Source organism: Myotis yumanensis, unplaced genomic scaffold, assembly GCF_028538775.1.
Source record: "Myotis yumanensis isolate MYYU_CA2020_CCGP unplaced genomic scaffold, mMyoYum1.0.hap1 SCAF_14, whole genome shotgun sequence".
Classification (NCBI taxonomy): Eukaryota; Metazoa; Chordata; class Mammalia; order Chiroptera; family Vespertilionidae; genus Myotis; species Myotis yumanensis.
In genome coordinates this window covers 7698545-7715475 of record NW_027223765.1, presented here as the reverse complement: position 1 = coordinate 7715475, position 16931 = coordinate 7698545, and the positions used below count along the sequence as shown (strand labels likewise).

Genomic DNA, 16931 nt, shown 5'->3' with positions numbered 1-16931 from the left:
GGTGGGCTGAGTCTGTGAGGGCCAGGAGAAGGCAAGGGCAAGACTGCACCTCCACATTGCCATGTCCTCTAGCCCAGGCATCTGCTAGTGTGGGTGCACTTGCCGCTCCAGTGCAGGCCGAGGACACATTTCAGTCCCACTGGGTGCACCTGTCAAGGCGGGGCTGGGAGGTGAAGGAATAAGAACTCCCATCTGTACTATTGCATTGGGCTTTCCCTCCTTCCCTTCATCCTTTTCCTTCCTTCCTTCCTTCCTTCCTTCCTTCCTTCCTTCCTTCCTTCCTTTCTTCCTTCCTTCCTTCCTTTTTTGTAGAGCCAGATCCAAAGTCAGACAGTCTGACTCCAGAGTCTGATCTTTTTTTTATATATAATATATTTTTACAAGAGGCCTGGTACATGACATTCGTTCACTGGGGGGTGTGGGGGGGGGGGACGGTCCCTCAGCCAGGCCTGCGCCCTCTCGCAGTCTGGGACCCCCAAGGGGTCCTTAGCGCTGCCACGGAGGCGGGAGAGGCTCCCGCCCCTGCGCTCACCAGGCGTGAGCCTGGCTTCTGGCTGAGCGGTGCTCCCCTGTGGGAGCGCACTGACCACCAGGGGGCAGCTCCTGCATTGAGTGTCCACCCCCTGGTGGTCAGTGTGCATCATAGCGATCGGTCGTTCTGTTGTTCGCATATTAGAGTTTTATTATATAGGACTAGAGGCTCGGTGCACAAAAATTTGTGCACTCAGGGGGGAGGGGGGTCCCTCAGCCCAGCCTGTGCCCTCTTGCAGTCTGGGACCCCTCGGGGGATGACCACCTGCTGGCTTAGGCCCACTCCCCGGGGGATTGGGCCTAAGATGGCAATCAGACATCCTTCTGGCAGCCCAGCAGCCCTCGGGGGATGTCCACTTGCCAGTGGGGAGCAGGCCTAAACTGCAGTCGGACATCCTTAGCACTGCTGAGGAGGCAGGAGAGGCTCCCACCACCACCGCTGTACTGGCAGCCATCAGCCTGGCTTGTGGCTGAGCAGAGCTCCTCCCATGTGAGAGCGCCCTGACCACCAGAGGGCAGCTCCTGCATTGAGCGTCTGCCCCCTGGTGGTCAGTGTGTGTCATAGTGACCAGTCATTCCCAGTCCTTCTGCTGTTAGGGTCAGTTTGCATATTACCCTTTTACTATATAGGATAGAGGCCTGGTGCACGTGTGGGGGCCGGCTGGTTTGCCCTGAAGGGTGTCCCGGATCAGGGTGGGGGTCCCGCTTGGGTGCCTGGCCAGCCTGGATGAGGGGATGATGGCTGTTTGCAGCTGGTCACACCCCCTTCAGGGTGGGGGTCCCCACTGGGGTGCCTGGCCAGTCTAGGTGAGGGGCTGAGGGCTGTTTTCAGGCTGGCGGGTGACTGAAGCTCCCAACCTCTCCTTTTTTTCTTTTTTCTTTTTATTCTGGGATTTATTTACCTTCTATGGCTGTCACTGGAGCTGAGAGCCAGCTTTAGCTCTGAGGCTCAGCTCCAGCTCTGAGACCTTGGCTGCTGAAAGCAGGTATCTGGGTTTGCTTGGCTTCTATAATTGAAACACTGTTGCAGCTCCAGCTCTGAGGCCCGGCTGGCTGAGAGCCAGTTTCTGGGGTTTGTTTAGCTTCTATAATTGCAACATTGTTTCTTAGAGTGCAGCTCAGAGGCCAGCAACGGCAGGCAGGGAACCTTGGCTTCCTCCGTCACTGGAGCAAGCAAGCCTCCTGTTTGCTTCAGCTGCCTGGCTGCTGGCCGCCATCTTGGTTGGCAGTTAATTTGCAACCATAAAATTATTTTCGTTGCTACTTCATAACTGTAATTTTGCTACTGTTATGAATCGTCATGTAAATATCTGATATGCAGGATGTATTTTCATTGTTACAAATTGAACATCATTAAAGCATAGTGATTAATCACAAAAACAATATGTAATTATATCTGTGTTTTCCGATGGTCTTAGGCGACCCCTATGAAAGGGTCATTCGACCCCAAAGGGGTCGCGACCCACAGGTTGAGAACCGCTGTCCTAGTCAGATACAGCTACAGGGGGCTTGAAAGGTGGAGTGTTGGAATTGTGTTGTACTATGAGTACAGAAAACACTGGATTTCAGTGACAGTACAAAAACAAAACAGGAAATATCAGTATTTTTTATATTGCTTATCTACACTAATAAAAGAGAAACATGGTAATTAGCGTACAACCGCTACCCTTCCCATTGGCTAATCAGCATATCCTTATGCAAATTAACTGTCAGCCAAGATGGCAGCTGGCAGCCATGCACTGAAGCGAGCAGGGAGGCTTGCTTGCTCCAGTGAATGCGGACTCCAACATTCCCCACCTGCCGCTGCGGGCCTCTCAGATGCAACTCTAAGCAACTATGTACTATGTTGCAAATAAGAAGCTAAACAAAACCCCAGAAACCGACTTTCATTCAGCTGGGCTTCAGCCAGCCGGACTGCAACATTGTATCGATGTTTTCAGCAGCGAGGCCTCAGAGCTAAAGTTGGCCCAGAATAAAAAAAAAAAGAAAAAAGAAAAAAAGGAGTGGTTGGGAGCTTCAGTCACGCGCTTCCGGAAAACAGCCCTCAGCCCCTCACCCAGACTGGCCAGGCACCCCAGTGGGGACCCCCACCCTGATCCAGGACACCCTTCAGGGCAAACCAGCTGGCTCCCACCCGTGCACCAGGCCTCTGTTCTATATAGTGAAAGGGTAATATGCCTCCCAGCACCGGGATCAGCGGAGCAGCGAGGCTCCCGGCACCAGGATCAGTGTAACAGGGGGCAGCGCCCAAACCCCCTGATCAGCCCTGCTCTGTGCCTGATAGAAGGGAGCTCCCCAATCCCCTGATCGCCCTGCAGCTCTGTGTGTGACAGGGGGGAGCTCCCCAACCCCCTGATCGACCCTGCTCTGTGTGTGACAGGGTACAGAGCCCCAACCCCCCTGATAGGCCCTGCTCTGTGAGTGACAGGGGGCAGTGCCCCAACCCCCTGATTGGCCCTGCTCTGTGCGTGACAGGGGATGGTGCCGCAACCTCTCCATCGACCCTGCCTTGAGTGTGACAGGGGGCGGTGCCCCAACCCCCAATCGGCCCTACCCTGAGCATGACTGAGGGTGGCATCGCAACTCCCCAATCGGCCCTGCTCTGAGCCTGACCAGGGGCTGCACCTAGGGATTGGGCGTGCCCTCTGTCACCCGGGAGCAGGCCTAAGCCTGCAGGTCGTTATCTCCCGAGGGGTCCCAGACTGCGAGAAGGCACAGGCCAGGCTGGGGGACCACCCCCCCCCCCCGCCCCAGTGCACAAATTTTTGTGCACCGGGCCTCTAGTTCTATATAATAAAGAGCTAATATGCTAATTAGACCAGGCGGCAGAATAGCTTACCTGAATGATCTTCCAGAACGACCAGTGGGCGGGGGGCGGGTGGGGCCACCGGGCCGCAAGGCAGCCCAGGCTGGGAAGGCCAGCTCTTGCACGAATTTCGTGCATTGGGCCTCTAGTCTATATATATAAAAGGCTAATATTCAAAGTGTCCCTTTGGGAGTTTGATCAGGAGACTGGGAGTTCGATCGCTCGCTATGATGTGTGCTGACCATGAGGGGGCAGTGCAGAACATGGTGGGCAACCGGCATGGTGGGGCATTGAGGGAATGAGGGAAGGAGGGAAGGCAAGGAGGTGGGGAACCTGATCAGCCCCACCTCCAGAAAAATGGAAGATATCTACAACAATATTTAATTTTCCTAAAGTCAAATTAGCTTCTGAGGTGAGTACAAAGACATACACAACAGAAGTATTCACACTTGTTAAAGATAAGCACTCCCCGCCCCCCCCGCCCCCCCCCCCCCCCACACACAGAACTCTTTGGAATCTGTTTTCCTTAAACATCAAAGTCCATCAAATTTTTCTTCAGGTTTAAAAACAAATTCAGCTTTAAAAAAAAATCTTAACCTCAGTTTCATGAGTTATTTATTTAACTGGAGACAGGACCCACCCCTCACCCTCCAACTTGGACAAACAACTCTGTGTGATGTTGGCCCTGGGGCTATAGTTCAAACATCTATTTTCAACTCGTAACAGCTTCCCACTGTCCTGACGAAGATAGAATGGAAAGAAGATTTACTTATTTCTAACATATTCCAAGATGAAATCTTTTATAAAATTTCAGACAGATATGTATAATAAATTAGTGAGCCTAAATTATAATTGATTTGTCTACTTTATTTCCTAATTTCTGATTATTTTTGATTTAGCGATTTTTGTCTTTGTCTTAGAAGTGTAAGGGATAGAAATTAAAGCTACCGATATACTTCTAACTTTTCTCTCTTTTTAAAAAAAAATACGTTTTTATTTATTTTACAGAAAGGAAGGGAGAAGGATAGAGAGACAGAAACATCATGGATCAGCTGTCCCCCACCCCCTCTGTGGTCCCCCTACTGGGGATCAAGTTCACAACCTGGGCATGTGCCCTGACTGGGAATCGAACCCACAGCTTCTTGGTTCATGGGTTGACACTCAACCATTGAACCACACTAGCTGGGTGTAACTTTTCTCCCTTCAAACAACTCATTTAGACAACTATATATAAGTCTGATGTCCACCCAAGTGTCACTCACAGGGAGCCTGCATAGAAAAATGTGGGGTGAACACACCATTGACTATGACAGAGCACTTAGATACATCCAACTAGATCCGGTTTCCCAAATGGCTGGACTTCATGACACTCTTAGAATCTCAACAATTATTTCATGGTACTCCTAGGACAGTGATGGTGAACCTATGACACGCGTGTCAGAGGTGACACGCGAACTCATTTTTTTGGTTGATTTTTCTTTGTTAAATAGCATTTAAATATATAAAATAAATATCAAAAATATGTCTTTGTTTTGCTATGGTTGCAAATATCAAAAAATTTCTATATGTGACATGGCACCAGAGTTAAGTTAGGGTTTTTCAAAATGCTGACACGCCGAGCTCAAAAGGTTTGCCATCACTGTCCTAGGACAACAGAAATGCTATCAGTTCTGTTTATTAAGTAGTGAGGTGCAAACAGCTTATTATATCTAAATGCCCTAACAAGTTGGTAGCTGCCTAAAGAAAATAATACACATAAGTTGGAGGAGAAAATATTTCATTTTTAATCAAAATAACTTCCCAAGGGGACGTGTGAGCCTGTGGGGTGCTATGCAGCGTCTCAAATATTGGGATCAGATGGGATATGCCATCCTTGTGGTCTGTTTCACCTTGATTTCCCTGCAGTAGTAGTTCCTCACTGCAACCGAGGAAAGCACAGGGTGGCCAAGACAGGGTGGAACGGCCTAGAGAGGCGTGCAGCACAATCTAATGCGGGGCTGGGAGCTGCCTCCCGTTAGCAGTGCCCGGGTGCCTGCCAGATGCTGAGTATCACTGTGTCGTCTTAGAAGAGCAAAAATATCCCGCAGCACCCTTATAGATTCCCTGCAGCTTCTCAGGCACGCGGTTTGGGAACCACAGGATTAGATATACATATGACAACAGAAACAAAGCCTAAAAACAGTGCTGCATAAAAAAGATCTGACAAACTATGGCCTCCGGGGCACCCCGAGTCTGCTCTTGCAACGTTTCCATGACCCGCCTCCTCACTGCTGACCCGGGGACAGGCTTCCACGCAGCGCCTGACCCTGTTGCGCGTCAGCTCCCAGGAAGGTCCTTCCATGGGCTTCCGTCGGCCCCCTCACTCATGGTCTCTTCCTGCGCCTTGACTTGTCCTTTGCAGGCCCCTCTGGGGGTCTCCAGCTATCCCACCCTGCATCCTTTCTACATTATCTAGGTCACTCCCTTCGGGACCTGCTGCTCATTTCCAAACCATTGTCTTCAGCCACACATCCAACGGCTTGTTCACCATCTCTACTCAGACATCCACAGGCATCACAAACCTTCCGTGTCCTGACTAAACTCACCTTCTTCCCTCCGGCCTGCTTCTCCACCCATGTCTCCTAACTCTGAGAACAGAGCCACCCTCATCTGGGCGTGGCCTGTGGCCGAGGGCATTGGTGGCCATGGTTCTCCCTCCTCCCCGTGTCCCACCTTTGCCATGGCCTCATTCCCACCACTTGCCCGTGGGGGTCAGAGAGGCAGAAGTGCAGATGCCATTTCCAAGCCTAGACCTGCAGGGGCCTCACACGTTTGCCCTCGCCCTCTTACGCTCTGCTGCTTTAGGAGAGGGGCATGCTGGGAGTACTCTGCTGGTCCCAGGAAGAGGAAGATGAGAGACACGTGCAGCAGAGCCACCCCAACTGGCCCTAGTCTAGGTCAGCTCACCCTCTGCTGACCCGCTGACGTGTGAGGAACAACAACAGATTGTTGTTTTAGCCACCAAGTTTGAGGGTGTTTTTATGCATCAACAGTTAACCAACCAAGTCACCCAGACCAGAAAACTGGGCGTTGTCCTTGACTTCCTCTCTCAGTCCACAGAGTCCCAGGGCTTCCTAAATATCTCTTGAGTCCATCTACTTCTCTCCATCCGTTAGCACCTCTGCCCTGGGTCAGGCCTCCTGCAACCACTTTGGAACCAATTTTCCCTTCCTCCCCTGGGCCCCCATTCTCCGAGTAGTATCTTTAGTGCTCTTCCTAGTATGCAAATGGGATCACGTGACTCCTCTTCTGTGGATGGGCTTTGCCCATTTAGAGCCTGGGTAAGAGAAAGAGCCCTGCTGGAGACTAAGAAATGTTGATATAAGAAACGTCCAAGCCAACGGCTTCCCAGAATCCCTCTACCACTGGGTGCCCCTTTTCAGGACATCAACAAAGAAGACAATAGGAGAGGCACTGACAATTTGGAATTAAGAGATCTGTCTTCATTCCCTGCTAATGATCAGACCTTACGTAAGTAAATGGGCTTTCAGACGCCCAGTCTTCTCTGTGGCAACAGTGAAAGGGCTATTATATCAAGAGAAAGGATGAGTCACCAGAAAGGCAGAGGTGCCACAGCCCAAGAGGAAGGCACCCTCAGCAAGACAAGGCCTCCCTGCGAGGCCTTGAGACCGGAGCCCGAGAAAGAGCCTTCCTGAGACCTTTGTGTATTGCCACCGGCCTTCTCGCAAGGCTGCCCAGCAAACTGTCCTGTTTAGTGGTTAAATGTGGATTCTGGAGTCCAACTCACTGGCTCTGGGCCCAGCTCTGCTGTGATCTTGGGACTTGGGGCCAAGAGGAGGATCTGGGCTCCAGGCAGTTCAGCAAGAGAGAGCTAGGTAACTAGACCAGTGGTTGGCAAACTCATGAGTCAACAGAGCCAAATATCAACAGTACAACGATTGAAATTTCTTTTGAGAGCCAAATTTTTTAAACTTAAACTATATAGGTAGGTACATTGTTATGAACTTAATTAGGGTACTCCTAAGGCTTAGGAAGAGCCACACTCAAGGGGCAAAAGAGCCGCATGTGGCTCGCGAGCCTCAGTTTGCCGACCAGGGAACTAGACCATTGCATCTGGGGGCTGGAAAGCTCCTGAGAGGAGCGCCTCTCCTAGGTGGATGTTGGCAGGGACAGAAGGACATGGCCCAGTGGAATGAGGGGGGGTTGGGGGGGGAGGTGTCCCAGCTCCAGGAAGAAAGGGAGTTTTCTCAATGTAATCCCTGCGCTCTCTCCCCCGATTCACCAATCCCTGGTGCCTCAGGAGTTCTGGTTTTGGATGCAGAGGTGGAATGTGGCACATGGGGAGACACTCAGATTGGCTGGGTCAGAACAGGGCCTGCTGGAGCCCACTGCCTCCAGCCCAGGGCACCTTTCCCTGTGACCCCTGAGTCACCCCCATGCGTGGGCATCTGTTCCAGGACCCAAGGTCTCCAGGCCAAGGGCCACCAGCCATAGGCAGGCGCAAGCTGGCTTAAAGCTGGATGGGGAGGAGGGACAGGGTAGGGGATTGGTGCGAGCGGGTTGCGCAGAGCGCGCCTGTCCCGTGCACTGGTTCAAAGTCCCAGCGTCCCAGCGTCCCAGCGTCCCAGCCCCGGACCGAGCCTGTCCGCGCCCCCGTCGCCCGGCAGGTGGAGCCAGAGCACAGCCGGCGGGTGACTCGGTCCAGGAGTCCGGCCGGGCGGGGCGAGGGGCGGCCCCTGCGTCTCTGGGCGGCGGATCGCGGCGACAGTCACGCCGCGGGAAGGACGGACGGGCGCGCGCTGGAGCCTCCGCGGCCATGGCCGAGCCCGCAGCTCGCCTCTGCTGCCTGGGCTGGGACTTCAGCACGCAGCAGGTACTGTCGCGGGGCCGAGGCCGGGGCCGGGGCCGGGGCCGGGCCAGCGGGGCTGGGCCGCCGCCTCCGCTTCGCCCGGCGGGTTGGTGGGGACCCCGGTGCGGGGACACCCAGGCCAAGTCGTGGGCACACCTCCCTCTCGGACTTCTCGGGGACCCGGCGTCCCTGCCCGAGGACGCCTTGCCCGTGATACCCCTCCCACCCCCACTCCTGCTCGCAAGACGCGGCAGCGATCTGGCCCGTACCCCGCCCCTCCCGGAAACGGCGGCCCCCTCCTCCCCCAGCGGCGGGATCCTGGGGGCGCGCGGTGGGGAAGTGCCCAGGGGGGCCTGGGGGCGCGGCCACCGAGTGACAGGACCCCGAAGGTACTCAGCTAGTGTAAGAGGGGGGCGGACGGGTAGGTGAGCACACAGGCATAACCGGTGACCTGGAACCAGATTACCGCTTGAAATTTTTTTTTTGGTGAAATGGAACAACGTACCCTGAACTTTGTTCAAACCTGTGTTGGCACCAGCCCGCCGCCCGGGTCAGCATGCCCAGCATTGATGACAGAGGACGGGCTATGCAGTCCCCAGGATGCCATGGACAGGCAAGCAGTTAAAATTGGCCAAAGGCGCCCCTTCTTAACTTGGGCAATCAGCGCAGTTGTAGTCAAACCTCTCTTCTCAGATGGGCTAGGGAAGGCAGACCAGTCCGCGAGCAGAGAGTCTTATGGGACCCTGGGTAAGGCTGGTTGCATTAAGACCTCAGTTTCCCCATATGTCTGGGAAAGGAATTGTGCCCCTGGGTTTGGAGGTCTGCTGCTTTGCGACACAGTCTGTCTCCGGACCACGGCGGTGCCCTGTGGGAACAGCCCAGGGGCCTTGCCTGGTCTCTCAGATCCCTGCAGACATGGTCCCCCAGAGGCATCTCCAAACCCTAGCCTGCCATTCCTTCGCCTCTAGGGCTTTCTCAGGCCTCCTGGCCAGGAATCAGCTCATCTGTGAACATTTTTCTCTAAGAGGGCCTTGGCTTTGGGTGTTTGGCGGGCAGAGATTCCTTGAGCTACAAAGGTGTTTCAACGCAGTCTCAGCTTCATTGTACTAAATCTTGGGGCATGTCCCCAGGTGAGGCTCGGTTGCCATGGTTACGACAATGCATCCCAGCCTTCCAGAAGGTCTCCAGGTTGAACCACTCACTTCACCTGATGAAGTTTGTCCCTGGCCCTGTGTAGCAGCTGAGGGAAATTCTCTACCCCATCGTCTCGAATGCTTTGCAGGTGAAAGTGGTTGCTGTCGATGCAGCGATGAATGTCTTCTATGAGGACAGTGTGCATTTTGACAGAGACCTTCCAGAATTTGGGTATGTACCTCGTGTGCATGTTTCTCTGTGTGTGGGGTGTTGGTTTGGGGGGGCCCCCACTCAACCTTTAACATCCATAAACATATTATCTGGCTTCATCCAACTGCAGGAGTTGTGGTCTTCAGCACCCCTTTTTCTAGGCCTGGAATGCTCCCTCCTCCATTCCTTTGCAGTTCCATTCATTCACCCATTCATTCATGCATATAAGCAGTAGATACCAATCAAGACTTTGCATCAGGTACTTTGCTGGGTCTGAGAATTTTATATAAAGGGAGTCATATACTCTTTTTTAATCTGACATTTTAATCTACACTAATAAAAGAGAAAGATGCAAATTGACCATACCTTTGTGATGCCCACCAGCCAATCAGGAGTGAGTATGCAAATTAATGCAAACAAATATGGCGGGTTAATTTGCATACGTAGGCCTGAGCGGTGGGGGGAAGGGGGCAGGGCGGGATGCAGGCATTCCGCACTGTCCTAGCCGCTCCGGGCCTCTGGGCAGCGTGGGAAGGTGGAAAGGTGGCTCCGGGCCTGAGCACAGGCAGTGCCAGCAGCAAGGGGAAGAAAGGCCCATTCTTGTATGAATCTTCATGCATCAGGCCTCTAGTTCAATACAATCATTTTGAGATTCATCCATGTTTAGCAGTTTGTTCTTTTTATTGCTCAGTAGTATTCACTGTATGAACGGATCACAATTAGTTTGTCCATTCACCTGATGAGAGACACTTGGGTTGTTCCCAGTTTTTTATTATTATAAATAAGGAGGCTGTGAAATTCACATGCAAGTCTTGGTGTTGACATAAGCTTTCATTTCTCTTGGAAATGAAATACCCAGAAACGGCTAAGTCGTATGGTAGGTGTATGTCTAACTTTTTAAGAAATTGCCAGTTCTCTTCCAAAGCGGTTGTTTTAATAAAAATGTTTTGTTACTAGGCATTGCATGTAGTTGGTACATCATTCAAAAGAAACAAAAGGCCTACACTGAAAAGTTTTAATCCCTCTATGATCTCATCTCTTCCCTCCTGGCCTCTTCTACTTCTTTCGTTAGTTTTTGGTGTATCCTTCCAGAGTTTCATGTGGAAATATTAGCAGATAAGAATATTCTTATTTTCTCCCTTTCTTACACAGAAAAAAGCCTACCATATATAGCATTCTGTACTTTGCTTTATTCATTTCACAGTCACTTGCCTGTGTTTTCCATGTCAGTACGTAGAACTGCTTTGTTCTTTTTATAGATGCATTAGAGGCCCAGTGCAAGAAATTGTGTGAGACCCAGGCCCGCCCTGCGCGAGCCATGGGCTCTGCCTCCGCCATTGCAAGCCGCGGGCCCTGCCTCCACTGCCCCAGCCCCACCAGCCCCGTGGGAGCCTGGCCTGCATGCGAGAGGTGCTCCATGCACCTCCTGAGGACCAGTTGTTTGCTTGTTCCGCGGTTACGGCGTGACGACCACAGGCCTTTTATGATATAGATAATATTCCATTGGGTAAATTTACCATCTCCTATGTAAGGATATTGGGTTGTTAGCAATGAAAAATGATGTAGTGAATTACCTACATATGCTATTACAGATATGCACTAGTGTATCTGTAAGATAAAATTTTGGAAATAGGATTGCTGGATCAAAGAGCAAATAGATTTATAATTTCGGAAGATGTAGCCAAATTTCTTCCCGTAGGGATTGCATTGATTTGCAACCCACCAGCAATACGTGAGAGTGTTTCCCACAGCACTGCCAATTCAGGGTGGTCCGTAAAAGAGATTGTGAATGAAGTTGAGCATCTTTTCATATGTTGAAGACCTACTCGAATTTCTTTTTTTCGTGAAGTTATTTTTCATGTCCTTTGCCCATTTTTCTGTTGGATTGGTTATCTATTTCTTATCAATTCCTAGGAGCTCTTCACATATTAGAGGAATTATCTCTCTTGTTACATGAATCACAAATATGTTTCTCAGATTTTTGTTTGTTTTGACTCGTGTATGGGTTGTTGCTGTTGTTGCCATGCATGGGTCTTTGTTTTCTATGCCATTGAATTTCTCCATCTCTTCCTATTCTAGATTTTGAGTCATACTTTAAAAAGCCTCCCTTACTCAAGATTATGAAGGAATTCACTTATGTTTGCATCTAGTTCTTATAAGATTTCAGTTTTCCAATATAAAAGTACTTGGGAGTTTCTTTAGGTACATGGCATGACATTTCTACATACACTTAATTTTTTCCCAGATGACTCTTCAGTGGTTTAACATATTTTTTTTAGAAGCCCATCATTACCTCGCTGATTTGAGATACCAGCCTTATCATATGCTCAATTTCTCTGTGTGTTTAGGTCTATTTCTGGGCATTTTCTCTGGCTTGATTGGTTAGTGTGTCTGCTCATGAGCCAGTAACACATCGTTTTAATTATTCCAGCTTTAGAATAGGATTTAATATCTGGAATTGTTGGTCCTCCCTGATTGTTCTTCTTTTTCAGTTTCCATGGCTACTCTTTCTCGTCCTTAATTGATGCTTACTTTAGGATCAGCATTTAATGTTCCAGAAAGCAAAGTTATTAATATTTTTATTGAGATCACATTACATTTATAAATTAACTTGGAGGGAATTGACAAGAGGTCAAGTCTTCCTGCCTAAGCTCAGACTGTGTTTTCCCATTTTATTAGTTCTTCTTTTGAGCACTTCATGTATATCTTAATATGCTTAACATATGGATTTTGCACATTGTGGTGTATTGCAGAAATGACCATAATCCTCCATGCCTCCCTGTACCATGCCCTTTGCTATGTGACTTTGCAGCTCCTTTCATTAAGAGATGGAGTCCTTTCTCCACCTGTCGATTTTAATCAGTAGAACATGGGGGAGGTAACATTGTGCCAATTCTAACCCCAGCCCTCGATAGGCTTTGCGTGCATCTACTCTCATTCTTGGAATCCTGTACAGCCACCACATGAACAAGCTCAGGCTAGACTGCTGGAGATTGAGGGACCTGTGGCCTCATTGCCCCCATATCCCCAGCTAAGAGAAGCAGAATTCAGCCTCCAGAAGCAGAGCCCTCTAGCTACAGTTAACTGGCCACAGATGCATGAGTGAGACCAGAAGAACCAACCAGCTGAGCTCAGCCCAGTGACTGACCAACAGAAGTGTGAGCTAAGTAGTTTCAAGCCATTACGTTTTGAAGTGGTTTGTAATGAGGCAAAAAGTACCCAGTGCACGTAGTTATTTTAAATCTTATTTCTAATTAGTTTATCATTTTGGATGAGGGTCTTGCAGGGGTGAGGAGGAGCGGGAGAGGGTTCCAGGTAACCTTCCACAGATTGTAATCCAAGGACTCGGTCTGATAGCCAAGAACTTTTCTCACAGGTCCAGCTCCTCCTGTAGCCACACCTTTCCCTCTCCAAATGCAATGGATTTGGGAGGGCTTCTCTTCCAATCCCGTGCTCCCCCAGTCCCTTCTTGATCAAGTGACACCAGTGCCTGCCTTCCAAGGCTTGCTTTTGCTGGTGCTTTCTGAGAATTGCCACTCTGGGCAATTTTCATGGTTTCTCTTTCCATCTCACTCAGCATTCATGCCTGTTCAATCTAGCGTCCCCTCTTAAGGTTGGAGGAGGGGGAGTTTCTGCCTCCACTGGAGTTACCCAGGATCTGCTTCTGCTGGGCCCCAGCTCTGTCCCTCATTCTCTCTTCTTCTCCTTGTAGGACTCAGGGTGGAGTTCATGTTCACCAAGATGGTCTGACAGTGACTTCTCCAGTCCTGATGTGGGTCCAGGTGAGCACAGGGATCCCTGTCCCTCTCCTGTCTCCCGCCTGCCTTACCAGCAGACCTGGTGACTTGCTAGGAAGCCCAAAGGTGGCAGCTCGTGAGAACATCTGCTGAGGCCAAGTCCTCACGGGGAACTGGAGGCCGTGTGGTTCCTAGGGCCAGGCCCGGCCTCAGCTGGTATCAGTACTGAGCTGAGAGAACTCACAAAGGGCTTCTGGGTTCGGGAGCCATAGCAGCTGGAAAGTCCAGCCAGTCTCCACCTTCCAGATACCACAGAGCAGACCTTTCCCAAATACTCAGGCCTGTGGCCACCCTAATGCCCTGAGATCCACACACACAGCCTTGGCTTCTTAGTGCTCGGTCCCCAGACCCCTCCCCTCCCGGAATGGTGGCTGGTGACCTGCCCCATCAGGTTCAAGCAGGCCTGCCCACTCAAGACCAATGAGAACGGAAGATGCCTGTTGCCAGATCCAGGTGACCCATGGGGCCACAGGACCCAGGGTGTGGACCGCACAGACAGGCAGGACCGGGCTAGGAGCTGCCTGATACGCCACAGGGGACGCGAAGCCCTGAAACTGGAGGCCAGCCAAAGGCAGAACTGAATGTGTCTGCCCAAAGCTTTTTCAGACCTCCAATACCCGTCTAACCAAATTCCTGTAGGAAATTCTTTCTGTTGAGATAACTAGTCTGATTTCTTATTTATCAGCCTGACCCTGACTCACACTGGAGGACGGGGGTCAAGGATGACTTTCCAGCCGTAACCGGTTTGGCTCAGTGGATAGAGCATCGGCCTGCAGACTCAAGGGTCCCAGGTTCGATTCTGGTCAAGGGCATGTACCTTGGTTGCGGGCACATCCCCAGTAGGGGGTATGCAGGAGGCAGCTGATGGATGTTTCTCTCTCATCGATGTTTCTAACTCTCTATCCCCTTCCCTTCCTCTCTTTAAAATATCAATAATATATATATATATATATATATATATATATATATATATATATTTTTTTTTTTTTTTTTTTTTTTTTTTTTTAAAAGGATGACTTTCCACCAGGCAGGCTGGCCAAAATGTGCTTCAGAGGGCTGAGCCAGACTGAGGGGCAGTGGTAGAGGGGTTGGGGGTGACAGGCAAGAGTTGGTGTCTAGAGGTCCCAGTGACGAGGTCCAGGCCTTGATTTGGGGGTGAGCAGTGGGTAGAGAGCCAGGCTTGGGGTTGGGGATGGTTTGAGGGTGGTTTATAATTATGAGCAGCCTCTAGGATTGGACAAGCTCTAGTTTTGCCCATCCTTGCCCCAGCTGCACCACACTCCCTGCAGGGGTTTGGCAGGCAGAGTTAGAGTTGACAGCCACAGCCTTTGCGTCCCCTGTGGCATATCAGCAGCTCCCAGCCACAGCCATCCCACAACCCTGCCCTGGGTGGGATGGCGGGGTCAGCCAGGAGCTCAGGTGGCTTCTCCGCCCACAAGGAAATCCCTGCCTGTGGTGACTCTCTAATTCTTTTTTTTTTTTTTAAACATTTTATTTTATTTTATTTTTATTTTTTAAATATATTTTATTGATTTTTTACAGAGAGGAAGGGAGAGAGATAGAGAGTTAGAAACATCGATGAGAGAGAAACATCGATCAGCTGCCTCCTGCACATCTCCCACTGGGGATGTGCCCGCAACCCAGGTACATGCCCTTGACCGGAATCGAACCTGGGACCTTTCAGTCCGCAGGCTGACGCTCTATCCACTGAGCCAAACCGGTTTCGGCGACTCTCTAATTCTTGCTAGGAAATCTTAGGGGAAGTGTCGAGCTCTGCTGGGCACTGCCATCTGTGCCCCCCGGGGGGGTCTTGCGAGGAAGAAGATGCCAACTGGAGGGTGGATGGTGGAGGGGTTGGGATAAACAGCCACCTGCTGCCTACTGTCCCTCCCGCCGGGACATGGGGACTGTGGGCCTGGAGCCGCCTTCTGGTGGGAGCCCTCTGCTTTGCTTTTCACTTCTCCATGGCAGTGAAGTGACATCATCAATATGGTGGGTCGAAAACACAAATCAACGAAACCAAAATTTGAGCCGCCTTGCTTTCTCTCTTCCCGAGTGCTTGGACGTCACACATTGCAGAAGCAGAAGTTAAGGATTAGTGGTTAGCGCTTCCGTTTTTTCAAAATAGTTTTGGCCTAGCCCTGGCCAGATGGCTCAGTGGGTTGGAACATCACGCTGTACATCAAAAGGTTGCAGGTTTGATTCCAGGTCAAGGCACACACATACCTGGGTTACAGGTTTGATCCCCGGTCGGGGCGCTTACCAGTCCCTGTGTCTCTCACATCCATGGTTCTCTCTCATTCATTGTATCCGTTCCTTCTTCGTCACCTCCGCTGTACTGGCAAGCCCTTCCGTGTCAGTTCTGCGGCTTGTGTGGTTGTCGGGTTCCAAGGATCGCTACAGTCACGGTGCATTCTGTTTTCTTCCCAGGCTCTGGATATCCTCTTGGAGAAGATGAGGGCTTCGGGCTTCGACTTCTCTGGAGTCCTCGCCTTGTCTGGGGCAGGCCAGGTCTGTCTGCAGCAGCCCGCACGGACCACGCGAGGGCAGCTGTCTAGGGCAGGGGAGCCGGTGCCAAGGTGCCTGCTCCCCAAGAGGGAGGGTGCTCATCCTTGAGACCCGCTGGGCACATTTCGTCATTGTAGAAGCCCCTGTGACTGTTTTGCCTTGGAGGGTATATGGCTTGGCTCCTCGCAGAAGGATCTGAGACAGTTCTTACGATTGCGCATGAAATAGGACAGTGGGTGAGGAGGAACGAGGGGATGGAGGGATTGACATGAATTTGTGATGACTAAAATGGCATTTCTGTTTCCTGGAGGTAAAACCAAAGGCAGAAATTATACTAGCAATGGTAGCAGTTTCAGTAGTAGAGGTACTACTACTACTACTACTACTACCACTACTAACAATGAATGTGTGCTGGCCGCGGTGCCGAGCCTATGATATAAGTTATCTGAGTCCTCATACCATTTCTATGAGGTGGGATCCCGGAGTGGTCAGCACAGGGGTTCCGGCACGCTGCCTGGTTTGATCCCCAGCTCTGCCATTTTCGGCGGTGACCTGGGACAGGCCATCCAGCTCTCTGTTGCCTCCTCACCCTCATCTGTCATAGGCTCAATGTGAGTGTTAAATGCGTGAAATTTAACTGTGCCAAAGTATGTAAAATCCTTAAGCTTTAGCTACTACTTTTATTGTCATTGCCATTGACATGGGGGGAGGGGGGACTGAGGCACAGAGAGACGATGTCACTTGTCTCTAAGGTCACTTCGCTCCCTGCTGGATTAGCCCTCATTAGGGAGTGCTCACTAATTTTTCAGAAGATGCCTCTTCCCGCCTGACCGGACAGGAATTGATTGCTCTTGTCCTTGTTAAACTAAGCAGATTCCCTGGGTGGTCTTGTCTGCCCCTCACCTGATCCCGGGCCTAGACACCCTCTCCCTGCTAGGCATCTCCTTCACCCTCCTGGCCGGGTGCCCTATGACCACCGCAAACGTACCACGATCCAGACTGAGCACCCATCTGTCCCCATACCTCTTCCTCGGGCTCCCTGCCTCAGGTGTCATCTCCCCACCCCCACATCCAAGGGTCCTCACGTTGCTTTGTA

General features: G+C 51.0%; 1 protein-coding gene across 4 annotated transcripts in view; it reads left to right on the top strand.

Moving 5' to 3' along the window:
- The first annotated feature begins 8109 nt into the window (after nt 1-8109).
- XYLB (xylulokinase) overlaps nt 8110-16931 on the top strand; it is a 35040-nt gene continuing 26218 nt past the window's right edge. For 3 of the 4 annotated variants that reach the window (XM_070391596.1, XM_070391597.1, XM_070391598.1), the window contains exons 1-4: nt 8110-8210; nt 9469-9551; nt 13243-13312; nt 15758-15838. In XM_070391596.1, the coding sequence (XP_070247697.1) occupies nt 8154-8210; nt 9469-9551; nt 13243-13312; nt 15758-15838 (291 nt within the window). In that variant the 5' untranslated portion in view covers nt 8110-8153. Of the gene's footprint in view, nt 8211-8925; nt 8934-9468; nt 9552-13242; nt 13313-15757; nt 15839-16931 lie in introns of those variants that run through there. The other variant, XM_070391599.1, reaches the window with a different exon arrangement.